The sequence below is a fragment of the Trichoderma ghanense genome (assembly GCF_004382785.1).
Source record: "Trichoderma ghanense strain CCMA-1212 chromosome Unknown scaffold_10, whole genome shotgun sequence".
In the NCBI taxonomy this organism is placed as follows: domain Eukaryota; kingdom Fungi; phylum Ascomycota; class Sordariomycetes; order Hypocreales; family Hypocreaceae; genus Trichoderma; species Trichoderma ghanense.
In genome coordinates, this window is record NW_027395673.1 from 99,199 (window position 1) to 121,330 (window position 22,132).

The following is a 22,132-nucleotide window of genomic DNA, read 5'->3' on the forward strand; positions in this document are numbered from 1 at the left end:
ATTAGAAGTACCTAATGGCGAAATATTAACTACAGATCTAGTCTTTTAACAGTAGGACTTGGTGCGTGCGATGGGATTATATGTATTCTATCATGAACATCGTATGGAGACATGTCCCTGATCGCCGTCGAAGCTGTTTCTTCCCCGATTTCTGCTGCCCCTTGTGTCCTCGTCTTGGCTTTTATCGCTTAACGGTTCCCTTTTTTTTTTTTTCCCAGATTTAGATTCCTGGTTCGGCCAATCCACAGCTTTTGGCTCAATGCCTAACCCCGGCCATCACGGCGCTGTTTTCGCCGGACACACACGCGTCCTTTTTCTGGGCATCGCACGTATGGGGCCCAACGGCCAATCCGTTTCTCAGCGCCAGAATCGTACCATCCGATTGATACCGGAGGATACAAGGTGTTATCTTCTAGGGGCGATAGAAACAAGATGAAACTAATTCCTGTTGGATGCTACTAGTATGGGTATCCCTGGAAGATGTTCTCCTGATACATGTACACTGGAGTTGTAAGGAGGTGAGGAGGGTATAACTCCAAGTGTGATGCAATCCCAATTCAGGAACTTGATAGCAGATCTGAATCTGAATGTTGCCATTGCCTTTGCCTCGAGACTATTCTTAACCACTCCAACCAGTCTTCAGAAGAGAACCATGAAGGCTACATAATTACATTCACGATGCTCGTCACACGCTGCCATTCGCCCATTTCACACAGAGGGATAACGGTCATTTTCATCATAGGTACAGTGTTTCTGCTGACCTTACTTGCGAAGCAAGAGCACAACAGAGGGACGAGGCAATATGAGCTCCCCTTTGGCATAGGCCTTGCCATTTCAGCGCAGGATGGCGTCCACGCAGTCAAGCAGTGTTCCCCAGAGCTGGACTATCTGAGGCGCAAAGAGTACGGCTTGACTCGCAACGTCGTCTACCGGAAACGATGTATCCGTGGCGTGTACAGTCAAGATGTCAATTCACGGGATTCAGTGACCGAGGTCGAAAGCCCATTGCTCGGGTCGAGAGCGGATGTCTTGGATCTCGACGATGAGTGCAAAAGCATCTCTTCACCGAACTCGCCCGTCGAAGCGCAATCCTGCGAACCCATCACCCTTCAGGTGTCGGAGCCATTCCCAACAGCAGACCTGTCAAACGTCATCTTTGGCGTAGCAACCACCCTCTCCCGCCTCCAAGATTCGATCCCTCAATTTTCTCACTGGCTGTCTGGAACTGGCGCTCTCTTCCTCGCCATCGTCGTCGACGACTCCGTCACGGACGACGAGTTGGACGCGTTGGAGTCCATGTACGAAGCCCACGACATCAGCCTCACAACCATCCGGCCCTGGAACTGCTCCTTCGATGTAAACGAGCAGCACTTTGCCATCCTCCACGACCTCATCGACTATTCCACCCACGAAACCCAATGGGTCGCCATCATTGACGACGACACCTTCTTTCCCTCGCCCTACTCCATCTCGCAACTCCTCGCTTCCCACAACGCATCCGAACCGACATACATAGGCGGCCTCTCAGAGAGTCAGGGCGCCGTCGCATACTTCGGCCACATGGCCTACGGAGGGGCGGGCGTCTTCATGAGCATGCCGCTCGTCGAGCAGCTCGACTCGCACGTCGAGGATTGTCTCGCCCAGAGCATCACCAGACAAGGCGATGGGTTGTTGAACGACTGCATACGAAACTATACGCAGACAGAGTTCATTGCCATTCCTGGACTGCACCAGCTGGATATGAGAGGCGACTTGAGCGGATTCTACGAGTCCGGGACATTCCCGCTGAGTCTGCATCACTGGAAGTCGTGGCACCAAGCCCCCGTCGACAAGATGGCCAAGATAGCCAGCTTCTGCGGCGATTGTTTTCTCCAGCGCTGGAAGTTCGGCGGAGACAGCATCCTAGCAAACGGCTACAGCATCAGCCAATATCAAGACGGTATATCCCAAGGCGAGTTAGACCTCATAGAGGCGACTTGGGAAGAAGCCATGGGCTACGAGGCGACGATGGGCAGGATGCGCGAAAAGTCTGGCGACGGGAAGAAGAAGAGTTACCGGCTGATTGACGCGGAGGAGGTGGACGGGAGCTTGCGACAGGTTTTTGTGCTTCACGGGGCTTCGGACATGGACTTGGATGGGGAGGAGGAGGCGATGGATGAAGTCGTTGAGCTTCGGTGGGAGTGGTCAAAGAGCGATTGAATCATATGTGCTTTGTATGTTTATTTTTCAGTTTTATTAGGTATCTGTTGCAGGCACCAGAACACCAGGCATGGATGGCGCAAGCTTGCAGTGATGGAGTGGGATGGCGTTTCGGATATGGAATAGCACCAATACATATTTACCGAATACCGAGCAGATATCAACAAACCCAGCCATTCATCATCATCTGGTTGGCTTCTTTCGAAGCCATTCGTATATCGCATTTGGTGGTCTTCGGCAACCCACGAGTCTGCCCGCATAAATTGTCTCGGCATCAAACGCAGGGCGTCAAATATCGGATGCGAATCGGAGGCCGAGATGACAGGACTTTGAACAGCATCCTAATTCATGGCGTACAGATAAGAAGAACCCAGATTGCATGCACTGACATGACTGTATACGGAAGAGAAGACCAAGATGAACAATCTGATATCCAAAGGTGGATTATTGTAGGGTGGAAGAGGATGGGGGAGACTTGGATTGGCGGGGTGGAGGTTGAGCCTGTGGAGATGGCGGCTTTAGTTCCTGTGTAGCAGTAATGCCTAGACTAGGCAAGACAGGTGAAAGAATTTCACGCCTTCTAAGAACATTGATTAGCCATCGAGTTCCAAGACCACAGAGATGACAACTGAGATAGGTGGTTGCATGAGTCTGGAAAGATAAAAGCAAGTTCAAGGGACCGACCGCTGCAGTCGTTCGAGGCATGATTGAGCATCTCTCTATGCCTGGTCCTTCTCACTCGTCCTATTCTGGTTCTGCAACAACACCGAAACATGGACTCATTCCTCGAGCGTCTCCATAACATGGGTTCCATGTCGCCCATGGTCATGGTGCTTGGGGCTGCCTTGGTCGTCATCAGCACAATGTATATGCTGGTATGAGATTCCCTTTAAAGACTTATATCTACGGTTCCCTCCAGTTAATGGCACGGACTAACATCGCCTCACATCCACCAATAGGCTTCATCGCAGCGTCGTAAAAGTGAAGCATCTGGCTTCAATCGACCTGAAAAGGCGTCCAAGGATGCTTTGGATATCAAGCCGCTGAATGACCTGGACTGGAAGGCAGTCGTGCCCAACCAGTTTCGGCCGTTCAAGCCCATCTTTCACATCACCATGGGTGAGCATCCCCAGTTGCATATGACCATTCATGTACACGTCTGGGCCATGACTCACACGTAAACAGCCCTGCAAGCCGATTCTCCTTCGGAGCTCATCACCATCGACTCGCAGTATCTCGACAGAGTCTCCCTCCGCCGGCAGCTCATCGCCGAGCACGGCGACATGGTTCACGCCTGCCTCCCCTCTGGCCTCGAGGCCGTCCGCGAGCTGCACCAATTTCTCGTCCGAGACTACCTCCCGGCTCGCTTCCCGACCATGTTTCGGCTCCGGAACCAAGGCCGGCAGTTTGACAACCTCGTTACCGGCCGGTCGTTCCCCACCGCGGCTCCCGAGAGCACGGAGGAAGCGGAGGCAGCGCTGCGGATGCTGGCCGAGACGGTGGAAGAGGACATGTTCCTACTGGTTGGAGAACCGGAGGGCCACCGGGCCGTGGCATTCGTGTGCTGCTTCCCGTCGGGTTTTGACCCGTCGACAAAGGTCGGGAGGCTGCTGAGGGAGATTCACGCGCCGGTGCCGTCGTACGACAAGATTGGGCCGAGCATGGAGCGATTCTTTAGCAGGATTGAGGTGGGCAAGAATGTGAAGCGGACGAATGTGAGTTCTTGTTTATTGATATTTTCTGTCTTATTGCCCGATGAGCTGGAACTGTCTGACAATTGCCATCAAGTGGTCTATGCAAACGCACAGCGACTTGTTTCATTACGATAGACACGACGGGCACACGAGCGATGATGTGCTCAAAGCCGAAGACATTGACATAAGCAAGGTCAGTTCAAGCTTGCCTCCAGGCCGTTGACGAAGTCTTTGATGACTGAGTGGGTAAGATAACAATGATAATGACACACGTATACAGACTTATGCCCGCATTGAGCTTCAAACGCTCAGTCGGCTCCCTAAGACGAGAGCCGTCCTCTTTTCCTTCAAGACGTATCTGTACCCCATCGAGGACCTCAAGAAAGAAGGTCTGGGACCGCAGGTGGCAGATGCCATCGAGGGCCTCAAGGCGGGCAATGCGCCGGGCATGTGGAAGTACAAGGGCGCGCCGCAGTGGGGAGAGCCGATCTGCAAGTACCTGCGAGCTTGAGTTCATGAAGGTACGGATACTTCACACCAAGAGGCTGGAGTATTCATTAGCTGTATAGTATCTGTGATGGTGAAGTAGGTCATGTAGTCGAGTATCCACGACATCAAGTGTTCATGTTCATGTTGTTCATGTTTGCTTGCTGCACGTACACGTAACATCAAGCCCGCGAGATGGCATGCGCATGCAGGCTTCAGCTAGCCAGACGCAACATGTCTCCCTACATGCAGCTTGCAATTCACCCGACCAGCCACCCGTGGCACAAGGCTCTGGCGTCGTCGAACCAGGGCTCCGTCTCCCCTGCTTGCGTGTGTAACTCGGCAATAGGCTCAACTGTGATTGCGCTGAGACAGATCAGGTTGAGCAGCAGCAGGTGACTCCCCATTGACAGCCACTGAACCATCTCGACTGTTGTCAACACAGGTGTTGATTCAAGCCAAGTTATGGATCGTCTATTACTGAGGCCCAGCATCAGACAGGTTGAATCAATGCATTGACGCAGCAATCGTCCAGCGCTGAGCGGGTGGATTGATGTCGACCGACTGGAGTCCCGCCATTGAACATTGGATGACGCTCAACCCGCTGACTGCGACTCTGCAGCACTCGTGACCGCACTGACGTCTGCACTTCCAGCTTGTTAGAGCAGGTGACTCCATTTCATTCTTTCCTCTGCTGTATAAGGTAGATAGCCTCAGCTCTTTTCTGTCTTGCAGTTGTCTCTCGTCTACCTACTATTGCATCCAGTTCTTTCTGCCCGTCACCAGCGTCTGTCTGTCCCCCGTATGTACCGGATACAGTCCCATCCCCAGGCACCATCGGCAGTTCAAGCGCCCTGGCCTCTCCTCGGCTCCTCACCTAACCTCCGTCGGTCCCTACCTGTGCTAACTTACAGGTGCAGCTCCCCTGTAAATCCCCCCCAATCAGGCGCCCTGCGCGCTCCGTCAGGGCTGACCTGACGCTAAAGCGCCTCTAGAGCAGCACGGCTTGGGAGCCTCGTGATCCACCTTTATCCGCCAAATCGCAACACCCGCAACGTACCGACCCGAAAATCCGCCAGCCAGCGCATAGAAAATCGGCCAGCAGGCGGACAGCTCAGGGAACCTGGAACCTCGACATCGCTGGTGCTCCGAGAGCTAAAAACTCAGCCTTGCCTGACCTCGCCTTTCTTTCGCCCTCGCTTGCGCCCATCGCTCTGCTTCTCGTTTTCCTTGCTTCTGCTCTTTGCTCATCTCCAACTGATCTCTTCCATTGCTCCTTGTATTTTGGCTCATCCGACCCGTTCACCACCCTCTCGCCTCTGTCGTACGAATCCCGCCATCGTGCCCCGCGTGCAGAGAACACCAAGGATTGATACTCCAGCAAAAAAGTAGCAGCAAACGAGAGCTCCAACCGCCAGCCATCCGCCTGTCGCTCCAGCCGCATCCGCAGGATATGCTTTGAGGCCGCAGAGCTGGTGCGCGCTTCCGTCTGTCCCGTCGCTCTGCTTCAGCCTCGTCGCCTCTCCTTTCCGCTGTCTATACCCTCTCTCTGTCATTCCCTGGTCGCCTGCAGTCTGTCTGCTGGCGTGTAGCGCGCGCCGCTCCACCTCGTTTTCGCGCGCGACAAACTCCGAGCCCACCAGAGACCAGACCAGACGAGACAAGGCGCCCTGTGCATCACGCGGCCAACATGAGTCTCCCCTGTACGTCATAGAGGCCTTTTCTTCGTTACCCGCCTTCCATGTGACGCCCTTCCTAGTCTGTCTGTCGTTGCTCGAGATCCAGCCTCTAGCTCCGATATCCGCATCGGTGACGTTGCATGGCTAACATGGACCCCGTCTGCAGTGTCTTCCGACGAGAACCAGCGCTATACCGCCATCATTGACGGCATTCTTGCCACGGCCGACCTCCTGACAATTTCGCGCAAAAAGATTCGCCAGGGTCTGGAGGCAGCGCTGGGCGGGAAAGACCTCAGTGAGCAAAAGGCAAGCAAGCACAACACGGGGGACGCGGTCCGGACGAGCATGCGAGAGACGGGCGCTGCACACACTATAACCCGGCTCTTGACTAACCTGCTGCGCGTACTCTAGGATGCCATCAAGAGGTTGATAGAGGAGCGCTTCGACGCCGTCTCCGGCGCCGACCTGGGCGACGCAGCCCCATCCGTCACCCCCGAGGCCGCCGACAACAAGCGGTCCGCCACGACCGCCTCTCCGGAGCACGATGGGCTCTCCGCCTCCCCCGAGCCGGCCAAGAAGAAGGTCAAGCGGTCCTCGTCTACCGAGGATGCCGACGCCCGTCTGGCCGCTCAGCTCCAGGAGATGGAGAACAGCCTCGCCAAGGGCCGCACCACCCGCGGCAGGGGCGACAAGGCGCGATTGGTCAAGAAGAAGAAGGCCCCGCGCAAGAAGAGCACCAAGAAGGTTGGCGACGACGATGACAGCGAGGTGGACGCCAGCGGCGACTCCGCGCCCAAGCGCAAGGCTGGCGGTGGCTTCCAGAAGCCCTTCCTGCTGAGTCCCACGCTGTCGGAGCTGTGCGGCGAAACCCAGGTAAGCAATCACGAGGGCAATTGGTTTGATCCCGGACAAGGGGAGGCCATCAGAACGCCTGTTGCTGACTGACTTGTATATAGCTCTCTCGCCCGCAAGTCGTCAAGAAGCTCTGGCAGCACATCAAGGCCAACGATCTTCAGGATCCCAAGGACAAGCGCCAGATCCTGTGCGACGAGAAGATGCAGGCTGTATTCAAGCAAACTCGCGTCGACATGTTCCGGATGAACAAGGAAATTGGAAGCCACCTCTATCCAGTTGGAGAGGAGTAACCGGTGTCTTCGTTGAAAGATGCGAGACGCCACCTTACAACACATCATCATTATCAGCATCATCATTTCTATCATCATCATTAGTTGAACCGGTAGCAGCCACGATGGGGACAAGCATCCTTTATCAAATGCAGTGGGGTTCTGGCGCCCGGTGGCGTATCATGGAGGTTTTCGATTTTATCAAGGCCGGTTTCTCTATCATCATTTCAGGTGCAGTTACTGTTTATTTGGGGTGGAGGTGGTAGCAGGGAGGCCGTGAAGCAGGGAAGAAGAACGAGGTTCTGAGCAAGGAATGGACTCTGCATGGGTTTCTCAAAGTTATCGGGTAACGGGCGGTAAAGGGATCAAGGACAGACCAAGACCATCAGATCATGGTGTTTCTAGCTGTGATTTGGGTCATTGGCTTTTTTTGGGCTTTCTTTCTTTGCCTTGGGCCTATTTGGAAAGGAAGCCAGATACCTATCAAAAAGGAAGAATACTAGCTTATTAAGCGCACTTTGACTGCAATCATTGGGATACCTTGCAATACGCTGACAGACGATAGCCATCTACAGACTAGATAGACAAGATATCCTGTGATTACAAAGTGCCCTGTTGTCCGGCTCAGTCACTGCTGTGATTTCCAAGACATCCTTGCTCATAGAAGCAGCTGGCCGAATGACTCCCACATTGCAAGGCGAAATTACTCCCATAACTAAGGTACGCAGAAGAAAAGGATTCTGATAGTAGCTAAGACGCTGAGTCATCCGTATCAATGCAAAACAGCCGGACACCACCGGCGACGCTGATTGGCCCGTCAAATCCAGGGTAACTCAGCTACAGCAGCCCCTCCAGCACCTGCCACTGTATTACAAAAAGCAAAGTTGCGCCTGCCTTCCCCGTTTGCACAGCTGGAGGGGCTAAACAGCAGAACAAGGCCAAAAAATCCGCACCAAACCCGTGTGACATTTTGACTTGCTCGCCTTTCCATCACCTTCATTGTTTCTTCTTTCTTCTACGTCACTTCTTGTGCTGTTGCAAAGCCTCAACATTTGTTTTGTCACATAATTATCGGCAGCAGTTTCTGCATCGTTCCTTTTCCCTTACGTTCTCAACTCAGCGTCGATCAACTCCTCTGTGGAGCAGCACCAGCAACACAACTCCAGCTCTGCCCTGGGAGCGAGGCAGAAACTGCTTGGAAATACACGAGCGCATCCTCGACAGCGTCTCCGAAACACGTCTCGAGGCTCTGTCTCTTACGGAGACCAGCATCACCTGCCCTGCGTCGAAAAATCCTCCTCTTCGGATCAATCAATCAGCATCTCGAGATAAAGTGTACCATGTCGACTGCTGAGGGAGCAACATCAACCACCGGCCGAAGCGAAGGCGGCTCTAGAGGGCGCGGCCGTGGTGGAGGAGGTGGCGGAGGCGGAGGAAGAGGCAACCAAGGCCAGAATCGAGGCGGTGCCAAGCGAGGAGGACGAGGCGGCAGCAATCGCGGACAGGGACGAGGACAGAAGGGCACAGAAGCTGCTGCAGCTACATCCGCCGAAGAGGCTGCTGCTGCTGCTGCTCACAAGGAGAACAGGGCCCTGGCAGCGACTGCGCCCAAGCTGCAAGCCGACGACGACGATGACGACGGCGATATCTGCTTCATCTGCGCCAACCCCGTCGCCCACCATTCGATTGCGCCGTGCAACCACAAGACGTGCCATATCTGCGGCCTGCGCATGAGGGCGCTGTACAAGACCAAGGACTGTGCCCACTGCCGTGTATGTTGACGATCCCTTTATCCAACCCTGTCTCTCTCTCGGGTGAACCATGCTAATGCCATAGGATTCTATCTGCAGACACCAGCCGCGTATGTCATCTTTACCGACGATGCCGACAAGAAGTTCCAAGCCTACACAGACAGCGACTTCACCTCCACCGACAGCAACATCGGCATCAAGTACACCAACGAGGAGATTGTTGGCGACACCGTCCTTCTGCTGCGGTACAACTGTCCCGATGAGTCGTGTGATTTCGCCGGGCTGGGCTGGGCCGATCTGCATCGTCACGTCAAGTCGGCGCATCGCAAGCGAATGTGCGACCTCTGCACTCGCAACAAGAAAGTCTTCACCCACGAGCATGAGCTTTTTACGGATAAGGAATTGGAGAGGCACATGCGCCACGGTGACGACAAACCAGGTGCTGCGGACCAGACGGGCTTCAAGGGTCACCCTCTCTGTGGCTTCTGCGGCGAGCGCTTCTACGACGACGACAAGCTGTTTGAACACTGCCGCATGAAGCACGAGCGTTGCTTCCTCTGCGATAGACGAGACTCGAGACAACCGCACTACTTTCTCAACTACGATGAGCTGGAGAAGCACTTCAAGAAGGACCACTTCCTGTGCCCCGATCGAGGATGCCTGGAGAAGAAGTTTGTCGTCTTTGAGTCGGAGCTGGACATGCAGGCACACCACCTGGCGGAGCATGCTGGCAAACACGTGGGCCGCGATGCCAGACTGGTCGACATCTCGGCCTTTGACATTCGCCAGTCGTATCAGCACGAGAGACGTGCGGGGGGCGGTGCTGCGTCTGGTGGCGGCGGCCAGGGAGAAGGACGGTCACGGGCCAGAGGAAGAGGAAACAGGGGAAGAGATCCCAACGAAGACAGCATATTGCCAACCGTGACGTCGGCCCCGCCGCTGCGGAGAGACGAGATTGCATTCCAGCGGCAAATGGCCATCGCTTCGGCACCCGCAGGCTCCAATCGGACGTTCCGTGGTCAGCTGTCGGCCCCTGCTCCCGCTGCTGCCACCACCTCCAGCTCTCCCGCAACCCCCACGCTCGCACCAACACCGGCTCAGGTTTCCTCTAACCGGAATGCCGCCGCCACGACATCACGGCCCCGGAGTGTTGGCCCGGGCACCGGTCCCGCCCCTCCCACGGACACCATGGAGACGCTCAGCCTTGCCGACACGAGCAACCTCTCCGCCGAAGAGCGAGCCCGTCTGGTCCGCCACGGCAGCGTTATTGAGCGGGCCGCAAACCTGCTAGGCAATGACTCGCATAAGATGGCGACATTCCGCAGCCACATCTCGACATATCGCCAGGGAGGCTTCACGGCACCTCAGCTCGTCGAGGCCTTCTTTACCCTCTTTGCAGACGTTTCTTCCAACGCGCTCGGCATTCTGGTGCGAGAGCTGGCGGATCTCTTCGACGACAAGTCCAAAGCCGATGGCCTTAGGAAGGCCTGGCAGGACTGGCGCGCCATCAACGAAGACTACCCCAGCCTGCCTGGGCTCGGCGGCATGCAAGGAGCAACGTCGAGTTCCAGTGGTTGGGCGAGCGCCGCAGCCGCGAATACGGGCTTCACCATTGTTGCACCGTCGCAGCGAAACTCAACAAGGGTCCTGAAGCTGAAGAATAGCACTCGGTTAGGCGGTCCGGCACCCAACACGTTGAGAGGCCCTCCCGGCTGGGTCCCAGCGTCGTCGTCCTCTAAGGCATCATCGTCCTCCAGGGCGCCGTCGTCATCGGCATTCCCTACTCTGCCGCCCCCGTCATCGTCCTCCTCGTCATCAACAGCAGCGCGCGTGTCTGCCGCTTCTTCCGCTCCATCATGGACAGCCGCCCCATCATCATCTTCATCAAACCGATCTCGCGGGCCCCCGCCGCCCAATACCCGCGCCGAAGATGCCTTTCCCGCGCTTCCCGCGGCGCCCAAGCCTCAGACGACCATCTTTGGCTACGGCAAGGGCCGCGGCGTGAGGCGAGATTTCGGCCAGCAGGAGTCAAACTTCCAATGGGGAGCTGCTCCTGCGTCGTCGTCATCTGCGGCGGCTGAGCCCGAGCCGGCGGACGATGCTGAGGCGACGGGAGGCAAGGGCAAGAAGGGTGGAAAGAAGGGCAAGAAGCAGATTTTGGTGCAGTGGGGATAAAGATGGGTACGGTATGTGTGCATCTTGTTCCCTGTCTCATCTTCCTTTTCTTTGGCGAATAGCGGGAGATCTTTGCATCTCCCTTGACACACAGTTAGTCTTTTTCTCTTTGACAGTTGGGAGCAAGGGGTTGGCCAAAAAAATCTTTGACGTCCCTGAGATCCATCTACGTGATATCAAAGTCGTCGTGTTGGTTAGCTAGGTACATTATGTTGTTTTACCTTGACAATACTACATGTAGCAAATGAGAGATATCAACTTCGTCCGGAATCTATGGAAATATGTGTATCAAGGTCTTCGTAAGCCCACGGAGATGCTCAATGTGTAATCGTTATGATGCATTACGCAATAAATTCAAATTGCTAGTATACAAAGAAGACGAAAATAAAAAGAAAACAACGCTTTTGATGCAGCAGGAGCTGAAACAATTACATGAATGACCATGCCCGCTAACCACTGACTTTGCTTTCACCATCACCATTTTCCATTCCCTTTACCTTTCAGTTCCCATGTACATCCCCAACTATTTTTTTTTTTTTTTTCATCTTCAAGCAAAGAAACGCATAAGCGAAGGAAACACAAATAAGATGCCTTCTCCTTCTCATTACAATCCGGCAGGCTCATAGTACTCCCTGAACCGATCCGTCTTCTCCCACTCGAGGTTATACACCACGTTCCAACACGTCAGCAACAGCATCGGGAACTTGACCGTCCAATAGGCAAGATACCCATCAGGCAGGGATCCTACGCTGCGCTTCAGCGAATCCGACATGTCCTCGTAGTGGTTACGCTTGTTGCGGAGAGCGCGCAGCAGGTCAAGCAGCTTATTCCCGGTGTACTTGCGTTGCTTGCCCAGCGATTCGACAAAGTCGCGCGTCAGCACCTTTAAGAAGTCTCCCTTGATGACGTCCGGCGCATGTCGCTCGAGCTCGACCAAGGCAGGCGACGGAGGATCCCGTACCTCCTTCTCCAGAGAATCCGACACGTCGCACAAAAAGGCCAGGCGCTTCTTCGGAGACCAAAAGAAAGGGTGAGCCATGACCTCGCGCGAGTCGGGTCTTGACTTGGGAGCGGCCTGGAGCATGGAGGCAATCAGATCCTTGGCTTCGTAGGCAAAGTCGCCCAGCGCATCCAACGGGTCGAGATTGTAGTTGCCCTTGCGAATGTTCACCTCCCGCATGTATCTATCGCCACAGTCAAAGGGGTGGGATCCGTTGGTGAGCACGTAGAAGAAGACTAGACCAAGGGAGAATATGTCAATGGCCCTCGTAGCTCGCCCTCCGTTGGATAGCGAGTTGGGGTCTCCCACGAGAATGGTGTGAGATCCGCTGTGCGTACTGCTATCGATGGCCGCAGGATTCTGTCCGTCGTCATCGAGAAGCAGTTCGGGCGCACGCCATCCCGACGTTCCAGCTGCTCGACCCGTCGTTGCTCCAAATGAAGACTGCCTATCCTCCAGTTTCTTACACAGGCCAAAGTCCGACACCAAGAGTCTTGGTCTGCCGTCCTTGTCCAGGTTGACCAAGATGTTCTGAGGCTTCAAGTCTCGATGGACAATGCGCAGAGAGTGCAGGTGGCTGATGCCGTTGGTGATCTGGTACAATACGCCAGGTAGGTCTTTCTGTCCAGCCTTGGCCAATTCACCGAAGGCATACGGCTTCTCAATGACATCGGCCAATGAGGCAGCACAGCGTTCCAAAGCAATGTACAGGAAGTCGCCACGCTGTACCTGTGAGTAATATCGAATGACTGCAAATAGGACGTTAGCAGGGAAGGTGGAGAAAGCGAAGGATGGGTTGAGTTACCATTAGGGTGGTCGTCACTCTCGCGAAGCAACTTGGTCTCTCGTGTGGCAATGTCGTAGAACTGAATGGTCATTCTCTTGACGGCAACGTCTCTGCCATCGAATCTGCCCGCAAACACGACAGTACCATTGCTGCCCATGCCAAGCTCGACATCCGTATCGACCTCGATGTTGCCCATGCTAATGACAGAGCCCGTGACGGCTTGCATGTCGTTGTAGATGGTCATGACATCGGGTTCCAGGCTTGGCCGGTCACCGAGCTTCTTCGCATTGCTGACAGCCTCGTCCACTGTCGTGAGAGCCGGGTCGTTTTCATGAGATTGCGAGCCCTCGGTGGGCCGACCCTTTCTGTGCTTGACACCACCACGACGGCCTCGATGAGCCTTCTTCTTCTTCTCGGGTGCAGTACCATTGATGGCGTCCGTTGACGGTGTGTCAGGGCCAGCTACATCCACTTGCTTGGCCACATCAGCCGCTTTCTCAACCGTCTTGTTGCTCGGTTCCAAAGAGTCGGGAAGATCCTGCAGGTCCCTGTTGCTCTTGTCCTTGTCCTGATCGGCAGCATTCCTATCCACCTTGTGTTTAGGCAGGTGATCTTCCACTTTTTGGTTTTGGGATTGAGTACGTGAAGACGACGAGGATGAATACACCCCATCCTTATCATCACCAGATTCATCTCCGGCTTCAGATTCAATGACAAAGAAGGGATAGACATCCTTGATCGTGCCATGAGTCCGGAACCGATGATACGACCGTCGCAGCTTCTTTTCGTTGTATATCAAGGAGCCCACCAAGAAGATGATGAGAATGGGGTTACTGACAAAGTCAATGATGCTGTTCGCAGCACTCTGCGGAAGGGCCTTGACTTTGGTGATGATGGTGGGCTCCTCCGGAACGGTGTTTGTCACGGCGTGAGCGTTGTTTGAGGCGTTCTCCAAGTCCTCATAGTACTCGTCGAGGGGACCAGCAGGAAGCGTCGGCGGCTGATGGTAGCCGGTGCTCTTGATGGGATCCAAAAAGTGAGTGCCCACCAGGGCCTTGGACAGTTTGTTGGGGTTGATGGAATCAAAGGCATGGGCCATGTCCCACCAGTCATCCCGCGAGATCTGGGCCACGGGGGCATCGAGAATGAGCGGATATGCACGGCCAGACAGCGCATACCAGTCGCCACTTTCGGTCTGGTTGAGGAAGATGCTGTTGCTTCGCATCTTGACAGTGCTTTCATCGCGCGCTGGAATCGGAGGCTGAGGGAGAACCACCAGCTCGGGGTTGCTTCCCGCATTTGCGTCCCACGGTCGACAGACATCGAAAACCCGGGCGACGGGAGACGAGAACTTGTGGGTGTAAAGAGGCAAGTCGTTCTCTGCTTGTGATTTGTCAAATGCGTAAATTCGACCGTCGTGCTGACTGGTGATGTAATGGTTATCCAACGAGGCGTGGTATTGCTGGTAGAGGTCGCTGTCAAACGTGTTGGGTCCCCATTCGGCGTACTTCAAGGTTGCGATAGGGCGACCATCTCGCCTCTGGATGCCCACCGTGTACTCGGTCCTCCCCAGCGTGATTGTGCCCATCGAGCTGCACTCTGTGGTGTCCTTTTCATCAAATGCGTTGGGCCGGAGGCAGCTCTCTGCTTCGTTGACTTGGGAGCCGCTCGAGCCAAACCATTTGAGGACGCGCCCACTAGCAGCGTCCAGAGTGACCATGGTGGTCTTCTTGTCTCCGGTGTAGACGACGGGCGGCTCATCGCCAGCGTACGGCGCAAGATCTTCGACGAGGTGCTTCATGGTAAAGCCCGTTTTGACGAGGCCGGCGCCGGAATCGGGGATCCATACATAGAGCCCTCCATCGCGGCTCGGCTCGACGGCCCAGATGTAGTGGTCGACGGGGCGATAGTCGTCGTCGAGGACGGAGTTGTTTGTTCGGTAGTGTTTGGTCTCAACCACTGGCTGGTCGACCTCGAGGTGCCAAAGGTGCCGACCGGTCTTTCGGTCGCTGGCATAGAGGTCTCCATCGACGGTCGCCAGAAGAACAAAGTCTTCAACTTCCCAGTCCTCCAGACTCCGCGCATTCTGCGGCGAGGCCAGCCCAGAAGCGGCGCTGCTGCTGGGCCAGTGATGTCGTGAGGTGTGTGGTGCTCGGACGGGCTGAGCCGGAGCTAAAGTTGCGAGGGCGCTCGCATCGTTGGGGACTTTTACGTAGTTTGCTTTCTCGGATTCGTGAATCGGGTGCTGCGCATATCGGTTCTGGGCCTTGTCCTTGCTGGCGTAGTCATAGGGGGCTCGTCGATATCTCTGCTGTTGCTGGGGCGAAGCGGTCGACTGCTGCTGCTGCTGCTGCTTTTGCTCCCTGTTGACGGTGTCGAACCTCGCTTCGGAGCGCACGTCTGGTGCGGCATGTGTTGCGTACCAACGGTTGTTGGCTTCGTCTGGTATTTTGTCAAGGGGCGCGTCGCCTCTTTGTGAGTGGATTCGGATCTGGGGCTGCTGAGGCTGCTGCTGAGCATCGGCTAGTTGGAGCCATGGTATGAGAATGAAGGCAAAAGCCAGGAGGAGCTTCTGCTGCGACGAGGACCATCGTCCCTGGCTCGGGGGTCGTCGCATCATGGTCAAGACGAACGTGGGGGTGCCGGAGAGACGGAGAGCGGATCACATGGGGAGCTGCAGGCTATGGCTCTACCAACGGAGAGGTAGAGGCTGTTGCGATGCCAGAGAAGCCATTCCCGGCTCGAACGAAGGACAAGGAAATTTTCGCTCGGACGCTCGGACGTCAAAGGGGGGAAGGGGATCAAGAAGAACAGATACAACAGCGAGGAGGAGAGGCTGGGCAGGACCAGTCCCGCGCAGCAGCCAAAGGAGCAGGTATAGGGCCGCCGAAATGACTCGCAGTCGCAGTTGAGTCGAGTTCGAAGGCAACGGAAACCGCTTGTGAGTCCCCCGCGAATATGACGAGGAGAAAGTGGTGCAGGCTGTGGATTCGATCGTGGGCGTCGGCTCCACCAGCCAGTGCTCGCTCAGTTGTGCTGTGTTTACCCCCCTTCAACCCTCAGCCGGTGGTACCACGAAGATGCGCGTCTCCTGGGTGCGAAGGGCCGTATCCCGAGGATCGAGTCGCTATGGCGAGGGGGAGACGCCGCCTTGCTGTGTACAGGTCCAGGCAAGGGAGCAGATTCAGAAGAAGGGCGAGGACGTTGGCAGTGGGCTGAGAGGGAGACGGGAGACGGAGAGGGAGGCAGAGCAGGATAATAGTGGCTCAGATCAACGGGGAGGGAGAAGGTGCGGTGCGGGTTTGTGGGTTAGTCCGACGCTTTTTGTTGGGCGGTACTTGCAGGCTCGCGCGTTCCGAGTTCTCCGCTCGCTGCGGTACCTCCGACACAGCGCTGCATCGCTTGCATCATCAGGTATTGGCGACTCCTCGATACCTATCAGCGACGCACTTCCGCGTATCGTCACGGGCGTCAACCAGGGCTGGATCCTCAAACGTGCTCAGCAGCCAATTGCAGGCGCGGGTGCAAATCAGATCATGGGTGGTCGAGTGTGCGACAAGAGCTTGCCTTGCATTCCCTGCAGCCCACCAAAAGAAACGAGGAAAAATAGATGAAAACCTGACGCAGGCTGTTTAGAATTGCCGGTTGCGGGCGCTGACGGGTTACGACATACGTGTGCTTTTTTTTTTTCTCGTTCATGAGGTCGTCCATGTTCGTTCGATTACTACTAGGTAGGTAGGTACCTTACGGAGTGGTACGCAGTCATTAATACTACTACCTACGTACTACTAGGTACCTTAGGTAATAGTAAGGTAAGTAGGTACCTTAGGTAGTAAGTATGGAATGTCGACGAACAGCACACGCAGTACGGAGTACCTTAGGTTGCAGAGGCATTGTGGCCAGAACAGCCACTTATATCAGTTGTGGAATGGAATGTGACTCGGTGGCCTCTCCCAAGAGGAAAAGAGAACAAAGACCACATTGGCCTCTTCAGTATCTCGTCATTATTTGTGCCATTTTTCCGTAATAAAGAAAACAAGAAATATCCGATGGAATCTACCCATACGTACACGCAAACCACTCCCGCCCGGTATGCCCATGCTTCATTGTAGACAAAAGAGAGGACCAGACGACCCTTTTTCACCCCACCACCTCCTCGTTCTCCTCCAACACATCCTCGACAATCTCCTCAATCACCCGGTCGTTCTCCGTGCTGACGCCCTCGGTGCTCGCCAGCTCCTTGGTCTTGGCCTCTAGCAGAGCGGCGTGGGGATCCTTGGGCAGGCCCAGAATCTCTCTCTCCTCGGCCGCCTCAGCCTCCACCTCCGCACGCCAAGCATACCACTCGTCCAGGACGCGGCGGCGCGCTTCGACCACTGCAAGGTCGGCTGACGCACCGCGGTCGGCGTCCTCTTGCTCGAATACCCTGCTGTACTCGCGCAGGTTCTTGCGGATCTGCTTCTGCTCCTCCTTGGTCAGCAGCGTCGGCGGTCGTGGTCGCCAAGCGAACTGCTTGAACTTCTCCACGGGCTCCTCGCGCAGAGCCTCGCCCTTGAAGTCGTAGATGTGGTATCCATTTTCCATCTAATTTGGTTTCACAGGTTAGCGAACCCATTCAGGGGGCCAGATATGGGAGAACTCAAGTAATGCACGTACCGCATGTTTCCATGCCGATGCCCATGTGGCGACGAATCGGCCAGAGGGGTCCCACTCCACATCTGTGACGCCGTAGTGATCGGCTGTGTTCATGAGCTGCAGGTTGGCAGTCAGGTCCTTGACCGACTCGGCCTTCTCGCCCTCAAAGTCAACGTCATAAAAGTCGAGGTCCGAGCTCTGCTGGTTGGCAATCGTGGCAATGACGACGAACCGACCCTTTGGTGACCAGTAGATGGCGTTGCTGTTCTTCTTGTCCAGCGTGCGCAGCAGCTTGAAGTTGCCCGCATGGGGCCCCTTGGACTTTTCGGGGCAGAAGAATGACACAGAGGTCTTGGGAGGGACGGCGGTAGGGCCGACGGGCTCAGTGGTGGTGATGAGAGCAAACCTGTCGCCCTTGGGCTCCCACGCAAAGTTGATGACGGTGTCCTTGATCGTGTCGACAACCTCAACAGGGATTCCCTTCTCCTTGACGCGGAAAATCTCCAGCGTCGTGGCCTGCGACTTCTTGGACTTGGAATGGCGGTCGACCTTGACGCAAAGGTACGTCGCATCAGACTGCCAGTGCAGCTTGGCGTCGCTGACGTTGAACAGGTTGAGGCTTCGCACAATCTCCTTGGAGGGAATGCTCATCACGCCCACCTTGGCGGGGTTGCTGCCGGTTCCAGGCTGCCAGAAGGCCAGGAGCTGCTCATATGTCTTGACGCCCTCGCGCTGGGCAGTTGCCGGGGCCCAGTCAAAGTCCACCACGCCCTCGATCTTGATGCTAGTCTTGTCGAGGAGGTTCATTCGGGGGAGCTCGTAGACGGAGATGGAAGCACCAGGCGTCAGACGGGCAACGTACTTGTCATCCGCAGACCACTTGAACGCAGGCCACTGCATCTTTGGGGGTGGCTTGCCCTCCTCGCCCTTGGGGGCATCCAGGTTGGCGAATGATCGCAGAGGAGTGCCCGTCTCGATGTCCCAGATGACATAGTTCTTGCCCTCGTCGTCAACGGACAACGCAGGATGGCCAGTCTCGGGGATGGAGATGGGTCGGTTTGACCAGGTGACAATGTACTTTTCGTTCGGGGAGAAGGCAACAAGATTGACGAATGGGTGGGCAAATCTGGCCGCGCGCGACCAGGACTGCCCAGCCCACAGCTGGACACCCTGCTGGTGGACAGAGGTCAGGTAGGTGCCCAGAGGTGACCACTGGATGAAGGCCTCGGTCCAGTGCTGGCGGTCGACAATGTTCTCGGGCTGGTCCTTTTCGTTGTTCCAGAAGACGCCGACGGTGTCGCCGCGGTACATGACGAACTGATCTCGGCCACGGCCCGAGGGGTCCTTAAGCCACCATCGCAGGTGCTCCTTCTCGTGGAACTCCTCAATTTCGGGGGGCACGTATGTCTCGTCAACTCGTCCTTCTCGGCCATATCGCTCAACGTCGGTGAGCTTGTTGACGCGCAGCGTGTGCTTCTTGTCCAGGGGAACACCGTCCAATTGGCGCGTCGCGGCAGCGGCTTCAGCGGCTGAAGAGTATTCCACAAAAGCAAAGCTAAAAAAAAAAAAAAAAACCAACCCAGCAAGAGTCAAAAATGATGTCCCACACAAACGGCCATATCACGACGGAAAAAAAACACAGGGTTGCTTACCGCTGCGACTTTCCCTCGGCATCCAAGGGCATGTAGATCAGGTCTTCCCTGGTCTTGCCGACAGTGTTGAGCTTCTTCAACAAGAACTTGATCAGCTTCGGCGCCTGATCCTTGGTGACCTCGGGGAGGCCATCGATGACCACAAAGGCGTCGTAGCCCAGCTCCAGCTGAACCTCGAACTTCTCGCGCAGGTCTGAGATGTCAATCTCATCTTCGTTGAACTCGTCGTCGTCGAGGTCAGCCTCGCGCAGCTGGTCGAATGAGGGCGCCATGATGTGAAAGGATGGAGGAGGGGTGCCGAGATTGCCCCGCTTCGGCGCGGTGAAGGCTGAGGATTGGGGAGCGGCTCACGGGCGTCGTTCGGGAGTCTCTGGCAGAGGAGCAGCAGGAGATGTTCCCAGGGTCTGGCCGGGGCGGTCGATGCGTGGATTGCGGGTGTTTTGCGCAGGTTCTGGTGTCTGCACTACGGCCCTGGAGGTTATTTTTTTGGCGGCGATTCCCCAGGCACACGCAAATTTGTTGTCCTAACTTTGGCCAAAGTGTGCGGCGGAGAAGCGATGTTCCAGAGCCGGGAATTCTCCGATAGAGGGGCAAGTCACGTGTGCCCGTCTCCATGGTGGGGTTCTGGGACGGGCTCTTTTGAGGTAGCGGATGGAAAGGAGAGCTCGGCGTTTGGTAGGAAAAACAGGCACCAAGGAGTTGCAGCTTCTCGTCAGCTCGAGCCTGATATCGCCTCTTCTTTCGTCTTCACCTTCTACCTGTGCTATCCTGTTCTCCCGTCACTGAAATTGCATCATGGTATGTCTTGCTGATACCACCGCCGTTGGAGCTGCTATGCAGCCGTCTCTCTGCTGCCCAGCTGCTGGACTAACACTTCCATCTCCCCGCCATGACAGTCTTTCTTCCCAACCCAGATTTTCGAGGAGGGCACCACCGAGGAGAAGGGTGAGAATGCGCGTCTGGCTGCTTTCGTCGGCGCCATCGCAGTTGGCGACCTGGTGAAGAGCACGCTTGGCCCCAAGGGCATGGACAAGATCCTTCAGTCTGCGTGAGTGCCCGTCCCTTCCATGACAAATCCCCAGCCAGCCCCTCAGCCCCTAACTTGTCCCCTTCTTCCATATAGTTCCACCGGCGATATCATGGTGACGAACGACGGTGCCACGATCCTCAAGTCAATAGCCCTCGACAACGCCGCCGCCAAGGTGCTGGTCAACATCTCCAAGGTCCAGGATGATGAAGTCGGTGACGGCACGACCTCCGTTGCCGTGCTGGCTGCCGAGCTTCTGAGAGAAGCCGAGAAGCTGGTCGACAAGAAGATCCACCCCCAGACCATCATCGAGGGCTACCGGATAGCCAGCCAGGCTGCTCTCAAGGCCCTCGAGGAATCCGCCGTCGACCACAGCAAGAGCCCCGAGGCCTTCCGAAAGGATCTTCTTGCCATTGCGCGGACGACCCTGAGCTCCAAGGTGCTGGCGCAGGACCGAGACCACTTCTCTCAGCTTGCCGTCGACGCGATCCTCCGTCTGAAGAAATCGACCGACCTCAGCCATATCCAGATCATCAAGAAGGCCGGAGGAAAGCTGAGCGACTCTTACCTGGATGAGGGCTTCATCCTGGACAAGAAGATTGGCGTCAACCAGCCCAAGAGACTGGAGAAGGCCAAGATCCTGGTCGCAAACACGTCCATGGACACGGATAAGGTCAAGATCTTTGGAGCTCGTGTCAAGGTTGGCTCGACCGGAAAGCTGGCGGAGCTCGAGAAGGCGGAGAAGGACAAGATGAAGGCCAAGGTGGAGAAGATCAAGGCTCACGGCATCAACTGCTTTATCAACCGCCAGCTCATCTACAACTGGCCGGAGCAGCTCTTCACCGATGCCGGCATCATGTCTATCGAACATGCCGACTTTGACGGCATTGAGCGGCTGGCGCTGGTGACGGGAGGTGAGATTGCCTCCACCTTCGACCACCCCGAACAGATCAAGCTCGGCCACTGTGACTTGATTGAGGAAGTCATCATTGGCGAGGACACGCTCATCAAGTTCTCTGGAGTTGCGGCTGGTGAGGCATGCACCATTGTGCTGCGCGGCGCGACAGAACAGCTGCTCGACGAGGCCGAGCGAAGTCTGCACGACGCATTGGCCGTGCTGTCGCAGACTGTCATTGAGCCGAGGACAACTCTTGGTGGTGGATGCGCGGAGATGGTCATGGCCAAGGCCGTTGAAGGTGCGGCCACGCGGATCGAGGGCAAGAAGCAGGTGGCCGTGTCCAGCTTTGCCATCGCGCTCCGACAGCTGCCCACCATCCTGGCCGACAACGCCGGATTGGACTCTGGCGAGCTGGTTGCCCGCCTGCGAAAGGCCATTTACGATGGCCTCACCACGTACGGTCTCGACTTGATGACTCCTGGTGGCGGTATCGCGGATATGCGAGAAGTTGGTGTGGTTGAGAGCTACAAGCTGAAGAAGGCGGTTGTGTCATCTGCCAGTGAGGCAGCAGAGGTAAGAGGATACAGTTCCACGGGCCCATTTCCCGCCCAATCTGGCGTCCCTGTATGGCAAGATGCTAATTGATATCTACGGCACAGCTTCTCCTGAGAGTTGACGACATCATAAGGGCGGCCCCACGAAGACGGGAGCGCATGTGAGGGGCTGGGAAGTTGGAAGTTAAAAGCAAAAAGTTCAGGTGCCTGGGATCTCGACGAGTTAGAAGCTTAATATGGGATGTAGCGATACCATAGACGCATGAACGTGAAATACAATGCCATGAAAAAAAAACACATTGTAGCATTGCGCTTCGACAATCAATCACTAGGTGTATCTATTGAGCAATCCGCAGTGCTTGATTCAAGGAGCAAACACGGGTGCGGGCTTCACCATGCGGTGGCCGGCGCAGAGTCACTTCTTCTTCACTTTGGAGACGGATTCACGAGGCCACCTCCTCCCTTCTCCCT

General features: G+C 55.8%; 5 protein-coding genes across 5 annotated transcripts; 3 read left to right on the forward strand and 2 right to left on the reverse strand.

Annotated features, from left to right (window-relative positions):
• Positions 1-678: 678 nt before the first annotated feature.
• CCMA1212_007600 (uncharacterized protein) lies at positions 679-2,199 on the forward strand (the record flags this gene model as incomplete). The annotated part of the gene is made up of 1 exon (XM_073704766.1): positions 679-2,199. One exon carries the CDS (start codon positions 679-681, stop codon positions 2,197-2,199), a length of 1,521 nt encoding a protein of 506 aa, XP_073556766.1.
• A 773-nt stretch (positions 2,200-2,972) lies between these two features.
• On the forward strand, positions 2,973-4,404 carry CCMA1212_007601 (uncharacterized protein; the record flags this gene model as incomplete). The annotated part of the gene is made up of 5 exons (XM_073704767.1): positions 2,973-3,074; positions 3,159-3,318; positions 3,385-3,914; positions 3,988-4,086; positions 4,174-4,404. 5 exons carry the CDS (start codon positions 2,973-2,975, stop codon positions 4,402-4,404), a joined length of 1,122 nt encoding a protein of 373 aa, XP_073556765.1.
• A 7,308-nt stretch (positions 4,405-11,712) lies between these two features.
• On the reverse strand, positions 11,713-15,515 carry CCMA1212_007603 (Serine/threonine-protein kinase ppk4; the record flags this gene model as incomplete). The annotated part of the gene is made up of 2 exons (XM_073704768.1): positions 11,713-12,857; positions 12,914-15,515. 2 exons carry the CDS (start codon positions 15,513-15,515, stop codon positions 11,713-11,715), a joined length of 3,747 nt encoding a protein of 1,248 aa, XP_073556764.1.
• Positions 15,516-17,035: 1,520 nt separating this feature from the next.
• On the reverse strand, positions 17,036-20,062 carry CCMA1212_007604 (uncharacterized protein; the record flags this gene model as incomplete). Its single annotated transcript, XM_073704769.1, has 5 exons — positions 17,036-17,479; positions 17,552-19,085; positions 19,183-19,510; positions 19,534-19,640; positions 20,055-20,062. 5 exons carry the CDS (start codon positions 20,060-20,062, stop codon positions 17,036-17,038), a joined length of 2,421 nt encoding a protein of 806 aa, XP_073556770.1.
• A 16-nt stretch (positions 20,063-20,078) lies between these two features.
• Positions 20,079-21,826, forward strand: CCMA1212_007605 (putative T-complex protein 1 subunit beta; the record flags this gene model as incomplete). The annotated part of the gene is made up of 3 exons (XM_073704770.1): positions 20,079-20,230; positions 20,306-21,680; positions 21,767-21,826. Coding segments are annotated over 3 exons (1,587 nt in total), but the record flags the coding sequence as incomplete, so codon positions are not given.
• Between the last annotated feature and the right edge of the window lie 306 nt (positions 21,827-22,132).